Here is a 10,558-nt window from a genome sequence, read left to right as displayed (position 1 = left end):
TATCTGATATATAAGTATCTCTTACAATATTCCGATTATTCAAGTACTCAGGAGCAATTAGAAAATTATATATATTGACAATGGTTAGTTTACTGTGAAAAAAAAAATTGAGCGAAAGCTCAATACAAATAGGAGTTCAATAGAATTCTCTATTGATTCATTTATATACTTGATATCGGATGAATACCCGAAACTTGTAGTGTCTCAAAGAACATTCAAAAAAGTACCTGTAATTCCTGTAAAAGGGTAGGCTATACTAGTGATTTTCTGCTCTGATATGATTACAGTTAATAGGTACCTATGTAGTTATTTTTGTGTAGTTGAGTTTATTCTTTGAGTTATCAGAGATTGACAATGGTGTAATAACCGAAACCAGTCTCTCTAAGTATAATAAATCTGTAGTTTTTTACAATTTCTTAGTCTTTTTCCATCTAATAGCAGGTAGCTATTCACTGTACATTATAATATTTTTCATCAGAAGGAGACACAATATTAACACAAACTAGGCGCGTGTGTGCTCATTATTGTGCAGATCTTTGATCTGTTGCTTCCACATATTCTTGTTTTCAATGAATAAATTAGTGCCTAGTCCACACTTTTTTCAAGTCGCTGACAAGCTGGTAAGCTTGGCCACGTTGGTCTTGCCATCCACACTGCAATGTGACCATTTTTGGATGCTCGGCTGGCCACTCGCCTTCCCTCGACAAAACGGAACGATGGCAAGCGAAGGCCAGTGAAGGCGAGCTCTGGCAAACCACCCATCCACACTCTGACGCTTGTCGTCATTGTATTTATTGGGCGATAGTGTGGATGCGGCAAAAAGTGATTACCATATCAGCTGTTAATTGCTATTGTAAGTATTTGATAATATATAATTACCTATTAGACGAAAATCCAAATAATGCTGTAATTCACCCCGAAGACTTCTGCTAAGTAACTGCAAATATTGACAACCAGGGTAAACACGTAAATTCATCGAATTTTCATCTAGCTGTTTACCCTGTTGTCAATATTTGCAGTAGCAGAAGTCTTCGGGTGAATTACAGCATTTAATTTGATTTTCGTCTTATAATAATAACTATTCCATAGCATTGAATAATTGCAATATCTCAGTAATTTCTATTTGATAACAATAGTTAAGCTGCGTTTACAGCAAAGTTGTCAACAAAATGTTTATTTTTCCGTCCTTATTGTTTCTATTAGATTAAACATAACTCATCATACACATGATGTGCATATGTGTTTGTCAAGCTCCGTTCAATCTACCAAAGGCTATAAAGACGGAAAAATAAACATTTTGTATAAAAATTTGGTGTAAAGGCACCTTAAGTTACTCTATGAACTCAACAAAACTCTCTGAAATGTTATAAATGACAGGCTGCATACAAATTAAAATCAAAGCACCCTGTTTTCATATGTTTGAAACAGTTTTGGGCAAGCCTGTTGTTTTACTGAATTGTATTGCATAGGAATAAATAAATAAATATAATTTTATTTTCTCACAAAATGTTCCGACCATTGATGTTTTTTTCAAGTGAATTTTTGGTACTTGGTTTCAATTTTATGTAATACGAGTATCGTAGCCCTTACCAAGATAGCAGTGTATTTACAGGCTGATATTCACTTGATCCATCATTCACTCCAGTCAATGTACCTAGAATGTATTCTATAGGTCCACGTTATAATGTCAGTGTTTGATTAGCAAATGTTATTGCTATCCTTGTCTATCATTCAACAAAGCGGATAGCGCTACCTTTCTCGCTTTGCTCTATTGTCAGATCGTCTTAATAATAATAAAATAATATCTTCATGTTGGTTTCCATCACGAACTGCTTATTATTAAATCACTTTTTCTATTTGAAAAAAAGTTTTTTCAAATAGCAAAAGTGATTTAAAAATAATAACTTTATTCTCGCAAAAAAGCACAAATAACAGAAAACATAAAAAAAGAAAAATGAAATAATATGTTGGCAATAGAAGTAAAAATAAAAAATAAAATGTCTATATGTACAGTACCTATATCCTAAAGAAAGAAGCACAACATAACAGAAAACATAAAAAAAGAAAAATGAATAATATGTTGGCAATAGAAGTAAAAAAGCAAAATAAAATGTCTATAATCGTACAGTACCTATATCAAATACAAACAGCCTGTATTCAAATAAACATCAAAATTACAGAGTAGCATAAAGTAAAGGAAAATTAGTATAACAGATGAACAAAAATGAAAGAATAAAGTGGCTGTCGATTCAATAATAAAAAACAATATATGCTGAGTAAGTTGAGAAAAATTGTGAACTTACAGGTCTTAAGAACTGTATACTTTTCACATTGCACAGCCATCTGTCCTATGGTACTTTAATTTGGGCTCTCAGAAATTAGTAGTAAATTATTCAGGTTGCAGAAGAAAGCTGTAAGATTGATTTGTGGTCTTCCTTACAGAGGTCACTGTAGAGAGAGTTTCAATCCATTTGTATTATGACACTCCCCTCATTATATAGTCTATTTATCAATGTTTAGTTTATGTTAGGGAAAACCATAGCTCATCTGTTCAACAGGATGTGTGTCATGTATATAATACCAGGGGGAAGAACAATCTTGCTATAAATTGTTGCAATTACTCTAGGTCACAAAAAACATTTTACTACATAGCTATTAAGCTTTTCAATGCTTTACCTGAGAGGATACAAAGTTTGCCATTGAAAAAAAATGTATTTTCAAAAATTATCAAAAGATTCCTATTAAAGAATGCGTTCTATACATTGGAAGAGTATTATGAAAGTGTGTGTTCTATGAATATTTTCCATGACAATTCCTCATAAATGTACTGTGGTTACCTCCTGTAATGTGTTTAATGTATTGAGACTGTTATTCATTGCTATTTGGATTTTCTTATTAGTTAATAGTGAGACTCTATTGCTTGTATGTTTAATGTTTTTGTTGATTGTATCTTTTGCTTGTGTGATGCCCTTGATGTCCTCTCAGGGTTTCTGCAAATAAAAATATTGAATTTATGTAATAAGAAAGAAAAACTGTATAATTATAAACATTACAGACCATGCCATTGCACCAATAAATTGACAGCAATGTAGCTGAACACTGCTGTAGACACAATAATGTGTCTTTTAGCAATGTAGTTAATAATTAATCACAGAATATTCATCTTAATTATGATGAAAATTAGTCTTGAAATTATGAAAATATAATTTCTTGCTTATCAAAATATGATTGATTAATTGAATGAACAGTTAATATTACATCAATAAACCTGTATCAGATAACGACCATAGAATGCATTGACAAAACAGAGGTTCGGCAACGTTTTTATCCTATCTTTCTCCACTGCCATTATAACGTGGACCACACTATAGGTACTTGAATTCAGTATCACGATAATCTACCACTCTATATCAGAGACAAGAAATATTAGCTTATGCTTATCCTTTATCTATGGTTATATTAACCTGGAATTGCGGAGAAGATAACTCCCTCTGGAGTGGGCCGGGGGAAGGCGTGCCCTGTCCAAAGCTGTGTGCTGAGTGACTGCCTCCTCGTTTCCCCTCCTCTTTGTCTCCGCACGCGTCTTGACAGCCGCAGACGTCTGCTGGGTGCAGCCGTCTCTCCCCCTCCACTGCCTCCACCCGACATCTCCCAATGTTGGTAGGAATCAGGTGACGAGCTATCAATCTGGAAAACCAATAAGCATAAAATCATGAATAGGAGCGCAGATGAAAGTTTAACAAAATGTAATTCGCTGAATGCTAAGCAATTCAATAATAATTATGAATAAAAACCAATTTTGGTGGAGCAAGTTCCTTTGTATCCCCAAAGCATTAAGGCTCTGCAAAGGCTAAAAATAAAACTTTCTACTCGTGATATTTTTCAAAGTTTTTTCGATTTGTATATTCATCAATCTATCAAAATGAAAAGTTTTCTCAGGAAAACATTTTTTCCGATCATTAGTTTTTGAGATATGAGCGACTGAAGTTTGCAATTTTGGGACAGAACATTTCAGATTCGGTACGATATAAATCCATGAGATTCAGAGGATGGATTCTTCATGGTATTGTTGATCCATTAAAACAAAAATTTTCTGAAAATTTCAATTTTTGAAAAGTTATTCAATTGACCAAAAATAACTCGACTAAAAGTAATTTTTGGTTATTTTTAGTAAATTGAATACTATCTTAAAATTGATATTTTCAGAAAATTCTTGTTTAATTAGATCAAAATACTACCATGAAGAATCTATCCTCTAAATCTCATGGATTTATCTCTTACCGAATTTGAAATGTTCTGTCCCAAAAATTTAAACTTTAGGCGATCATATCTCAAAAAGTAAATGATCAAAAAAAATGTTTTCCTGAGAAAACTTTTTCATTTGATAGCTTGAATAAATAAAAAAACTTTGAAAAATATCACGATGAAAAGTTTTTTTCAGCCTTTGCACAGCCTTAAAGTAGGCTATCCACCGTACTATCATGAGATACTTTCAAAAATATTATTAGTCATTAATCTTGATAATTACTCTCTAATTCATTACTTAGGCTGGTCACACACCGATTAGTCAAGACAAGACTAGTCACGTTTAATCACAATACTTCACATAGTTGCTAATGAAATCTGTCTAATTAATTGCAATGACTAATCAGTGTGGGTTGCGTCATAAGTAGCAATGTAAAGTATTGTGACTAAACGTGACTAGTCTTGTCTTGACTAATCGGTGTGTGACCAGCCTTATTATTAAACTTAATCTCAATCTCAGGAGGTACCGTGTAATCTCAGTAATTTAGTTCAACATTTTGTTTGTAGACTATTCGTTTGTTTTATTATCTAATTAGCTTATTAAATATAAAATAGATTCCCTATTTGCTTTCAAATGTCATACTTATATATCTCCATATCACGTCGCTCCACTTTCTCTTTTTTGGTGCCCCGTTCCAGAACGGTGAGTCACTATATTCTCTCCGGTCAATAGAATTCAAAGACTTTTCAACTGTTTTCTCTGGCAATGGGCATCTTCTGGTTCTCTCGTGAAAATTTCATAGAATACTAAACAGTCTATTGAGAGATATCCTTGTTCAGTCGTATTATCGATTATTTATTGCTGTATGTAGGTGTGTATCTATTGCACTGTGTAGGCTACTCATACTTCTTACTCATGTGTTGCTTCATGGCAGATATGAGTCCTCTGACATTAATTTGTTAGTTTTATCCATTCTTTGTAACATTTTTATTTTAATGTTAGAATCTTTTCATTTCTATATTCGATTTACAATAACTATTTTTTGACCGAGCGAAGTGAGATCTAAGATTCAAGTCGACGGTTTTGTATTTCTCTTTATGTTTATATGTTTATATTTATGTTCCGCATTTACAGTGGAACGCAGCAATAGATTTTCATGAAATTTGACAGGTATTATCCTTTTTGAATTTCACGTTGACGTATAGGTACATACGTTTTTTTGAAATTTTGCATTTTAAGGATATACAAAAGGAAAAGGAGTCTCCTTTGAACGCCAATATTACTGTACCGTAAAAATCAGACTTTAGAATTATTCATCATAATCAGCTGTCAGTGGTAAAATCAGTGTTAAATCTAGTGGTTAATCAGCTGTCTAATACCACCGTTCAAAAACATCGAAAATCTTGAAAATGTATTCTCCATCAACGTTAGTAGACAGTTGACTAAATACTACCCGTTCAAAAACATCGGATATCTTGAAAATGTATCTTTCCATCACGTTTAGACAGTTGCAGCCAGACCTGATAACAGCTCTCACAGTCACATTCCGGGACGACACGTCACGGTACAATAGGACAGAAAGCTCTATGTTTATTCAGGATTTTTTCTAGACATTTAAATTGATAGTAAATTATTAATTGATTTTGAGAAAACATAACAACAGGTCAATGTAACTTACTGAGCGCGAGGTATCTCTGTTCACAGAACTACTAGTATAGGAAATGGAGGAATTTGGATTCGAATACTCACAGCATTTCCATTGATATGAGGTGCAGGAGGTGCTTTGTACTTTTTGCGTGATCTTGATATCCTCAGTTTGGCTGGACTATCGTTGCTGTAAGGCTGGTGGTGGAACTCCCGTCCCGTGTAGCGAAGGTCCGGCTCACTTCCATACAAGCTTCGTTTCGACTCATGGTGGCTACCTTGACTTGAACTCCTCTGCCTCGGCTGAAAATTCAACATTCCAAGTTTTGAAATGAGAAGAAATAATTCGTATTCTCAAAAAAAAAACATATTTACAAACAGTTGAAATACAGTACTCGGTGAATATTTTAGGGCCAACCTGTTCCTGTCACCGTTACTCATATCAAACTCCATTATTATGTGAATCCACAAAAAAAGGATCTCCTATCTTGCTCTGTGGTGAATCATACATATTGGTATATCTGACTGCTATTCTTCAATTTCCATATCAGTTTAGGTCATTATTTCTGTCTCTATCCTTTCATAACTTTGTCCCATATAGACATAAAAGTTCTTCATTCTATTGAACCATGTACATCTCTATAAAATACTGTAATTTTTTTGTCATACTCAATTGCATCTGTTTTCCATGCATTGAATCAAGCCGGTAAACAGCTGTTTGCATAACAAGAAAACATGTGATTTTCATTACAGCATACTATACTGTAAAGAGATCATATGTTTTCTTTACAGTCGAGTAGACTATGTTTCCTAGTTCTATAGTTAATAAAATAGTCCTATGTTGATATAATAACTCAAATAATTCAATAACTCATCTAAGAAGTTTCAAGTTATAAGAACTCATCTGAAATCTTATAATATAGGCCTTTTATTTCATTCGAGCTCGATGGGTCTGTCTGTTATGAACTAGGCGCTACGGGCTAGGTCATGTTTATAAAATGCAGTAACTCGAGCATAAGCAGGTAATGGTTTCTGTTCTCAGCAATATTATTCTTCTCAGATAAATATGACAAAAAATATTGTACGGTAACGTATTTACCGCATTCATATGATAATTCTGCCCGAAACGTAGTTGAGCAACTACGTTCGGGCAGAAACAATCATACTTATGCGGTAAATTATCGTTACCGGAATTGTGACGTAAGTACTATTACAATACATGTATTTTCTTCCTTCATAACAACACCTACTTTTTTAATTTAAACTATGCATAAGTAGGCTACTGAATGGCTATGACTACACCTAGATTACCAAAATTGGTTTATGAGAATAAATATTATTTATACAATACAAGTTGAAATAATTATGTCAATAAATAAGTTTACTTGTTTAAACGTATAAGTTATCTTCATATTCCGGTTATTATCTTGTAATAAGTAGTATCATTGTGCAATTACTTTGAATTGCTTCTAGGAAATTATTTTATATACTAAATGAGTGATGTGTGATTAGTTTCATATTTTCAAACATCATCTTCCAACAAGTGTGTTTATTATTTGAACTATCATAACTCATAACGCCATTTTTTATGAGGATGATTCCCACATGACCTCTAGGATTGTGCGTGAATAATGAGGCAGATGATGATGACTCAAAAGCTGGGTTTTCGTTTGTGCGTAAATGCCGTCGTCGACCACGACAGGAAGAGATCTCAGATTGGGGGATTTCAATTTGTTTAATAACCTGAAAGATTATGTTGAATTATGTTTTAATGGGGCAGGTTGAGCTTATACTTTTAATGCAATATGTTGATATTATTAGAAAAGTTCAATTCTCAATTAATAATGAAATTATTTGATCAGCTGTTCTAGCACACTTGAAATTTGTACAATATGAATGTCAACAATGCTTGTCGTCGACGACTGCGGAACTTACGCAGAAACGAAAATGCACCTTAAGACCATTGAAATGAACATACTATTGATTTCTTTTGTATTGTAATTATGACGAGTTCTCCAAGTGTATTATTATGCATCATTGACTGTGCTATTGCTATTATAATTTAATTTAATAATATCCTTAGAATTAGATTCTGACTGAAAGTTTTCCAGTTATTGAAGTTTTTCAGAAAATCGAAAAACCTAAATATCTCGAAAACTAAGGTCGATATAAGAAAATTTTACTTCACATTTTTTGTTGCAAATTTCATGTAGAATCTATGATCTTCAGCTGTTAATCTTTCGTGAGATACTCTGAATATAATATCAGGACTTCCAATTTATAGGATAGGAGGGATATAAGTACATTCTACTTGACATATTTGTTTCAATTTCATGTAGAATCTATGGTCTTCAGCTGTTACTCTTCCGTGAAATACTCTGAATATAATACCAGGACATCCTTTATATAGGTAGTAGTAGGGGCACCGAGCTTCGCTCGTTATTTTTTTTATTGATAACAGAACACAATTCTCTAAAATGATCGTGTTTATATTATTTCACAGCTGGCTTTATGCCATCTTATGAATTTCGGGGATGCGATATTTGATTTTTCAAACATACTCACTCGCTTTTCACTTTTTACTATCCACAGCTGTTTCAGCCAAGATGAATATCCTTTTTATGTCGTACAGCGAGTTTTCCCAAGGATGAGACTAGCGCAATCGAATTTTTATATCTAATTTTTAAATATATAAAAATACAGAAATTGCTCGCTTAATATAGTAGGATAGGTATATAGGAGGTCCTGATAAAACTGTATCCACTGGACTTTCTGAAAGCTGAACTTGACGAACTGAGAACTGAAGTAGTTCACTCAGGCTGGTTCTAGATCAACAGAGATCTTGACGAAGTGAATGTCATGCTTACCAAGTTGCCAACAGACGGCCTCCGCCCGCTGATGGTGCCGCCATTTTGCAAGATGGCGCCGTTGTTGGTGACTCTCAACCGCTGGCCGGGCACCCGTTCGGGCAGCACCTTGAGGCCCCCGGAGGCGGCTGCGGAGGCGGCAGTGGAGGTGGCACGTGGATAGGAGTGCGTCCATCGCTGCGGCTGCCCCTGGAGGCCGTGATGGGGGTGGGGGTGGTGCGCCGCCGAGCTAGAATTGCCCATCTTCAGCTCAGCATCCTATCTGCAAAAAACAACAACAAAAACGCATTATTTCCACTTGCAAAGTTTACAACAAGCACTTAACACTAACTTAACACTTTTTTATAATTATTAATTATATCGATCTTAAGACAATGTATAACATGTAAAATTTATGAAAATAATAGAAATAATTAGCAAATTTATAAAAACACAATATAGAAAATTAAGTCATGACAAATGGATAACATGGGATAATTTATGGAAATAATGCAAACAATTAGCAAATTTATTAGCAAAGTACACAAACATATAAATATTGAGTCAAGACAAATGGATAACATGGGATAATTTATGGAAATAATAGAACAATTAGCAAATTATTAGCAAAGTACACAAACATAGAGAATATTAATAGAAATATTAGCAAATTTATTAGCAAAGTACACAAGCATAGAGAATATTAAGTCAAAACAAATGGATAACATGGGCTAATATTAGTATTAGGAATTATTTTATGGATAAGGGGGGAAGGAGAGTCTGGTGCAGGTAGAATCCCAGACAAACTTTTCAATAAGATTTTGACGCATCATAAATTTATCAATATTGGATCTCATCATAAACTGCGATGCTGAAATAGATTTCTGGTCCTAATTCAATTCAATACAAAATTGGAAATTGAAAAAGTTTTGGGCAATAGCCTGTTTTTCTTTTCTAATAATTGTAAAGTTTGTAATAATTCTAAAGTAGTCTAATAAGTTTTCTAATAATTGTAAAGTAATTTTTTTATTCAACGATAGATTGCTATCTAGTCTAGGGACTAATGAGCAACTTATTTCTGTCCTATAATACTAATAAATACTTCATACAAGAGAATCCTCCATAGGGTCTCCTATTAAATTGTAATATTATTAGTACACTGCTTATGACTGTACTACACAGGTGGGTTTCACTCATTTCCACTGCTCTGCTTTTCACTGGACTCAAGGACAAGACACTTGAATCAGCACTAGACCAGTTCAAATGGCTTCTTCCTCTTCAGCCTCCTCACCAATCCTTCATTTTCCAGCAGCTGGATTGCTTCGATGTTGTCAATAGCCTGTTTTTCTTTTCTAATAATTGTAAAGTTTGTAATAATTCTAAAGTGGGTAATATAATAAGTTTAATAATATTGTATTTGATTTTTGGAATGCATTTGATTGTTTAATTATTTTTTTCAATAAAGAATTTGAATTTGAAAAGTTTTCTAATAATTGTAAAGTAATTGTAAATTTTTTAACTATTCAATAAATAAGTTCAATTTTATTTAGCAAACGATAAATTAACTGAAGGAATTATTACAGTAGTGAAGAATTCAGTCTATGTAATTCAACAAGTAGGCCTAATTTTGCTTCTTGAAAAACTAGAAATTGGAATTTTTATTGATAGAGATGAAATCTTTATAAGAATACGCAAATCGAAAATTTGTATTATTTCATTTCTCCCTATCTAATATGAAGTCTTATTCATTTTGAAATATAAAATAAATCGGCCTGATGTTATATCGACGATACAGACTATAATGAGTGAGGTCCAAGTTATG

At 33.3% G+C, this 10,558-nt stretch overlaps 1 protein-coding gene across 1 annotated transcript; it reads right to left on the bottom strand.

The window, feature by feature from the left end:
- Positions 1-3,459: 3,459 nt before the first annotated feature.
- On the bottom strand, positions 3,460-9,021 carry LOC120356655. Its single transcript, XM_039445614.1, has 3 exons — positions 8,758-9,021; positions 5,996-6,193; positions 3,460-3,687 (listed from the first exon to the last, which is right to left on the bottom strand). The coding sequence occupies exons 1-3, from the start codon at positions 8,998-9,000 to the stop codon at positions 3,460-3,462; spliced, it is 669 nt and encodes a 222-aa protein (XP_039301548.1). The 5' UTR covers positions 9,001-9,021.
- Between the last annotated feature and the right edge of the window lie 1,537 nt (positions 9,022-10,558).

This window comes from Nilaparvata lugens, unplaced genomic scaffold (genome assembly GCF_014356525.2).
Source record: "Nilaparvata lugens isolate BPH unplaced genomic scaffold, ASM1435652v1 scaffold7431, whole genome shotgun sequence".
NCBI classification, from domain to species: Eukaryota; Metazoa; Arthropoda; class Insecta; order Hemiptera; family Delphacidae; genus Nilaparvata; species Nilaparvata lugens.
Note: the sequence above shows the minus strand (reverse complement) of the source record. Positions and strands in the feature narration are given on the sequence as shown.

Coding starts and splice junctions, on each gene's coding strand:
- LOC120356655 (XM_039445614.1), bottom strand. CDS start 9,000: ATGGGCAATTCTAGCTCGGCGGCGCACCACCCCCACCCCCATCACGGC. Junction 6,194..8,757: donor GGCCGTCTGTTGGCAACTTG/GTAAGCATGACA, acceptor TTGAATTTTCAG/CCGAGGCAGAGGAGTTCAAG. Junction 3,688..5,995: donor CTCATATCAATGGAAATGCT/GTGAGTATTCGA, acceptor TTGGTTTTCCAG/ATTGATAGCTCGTCACCTGA.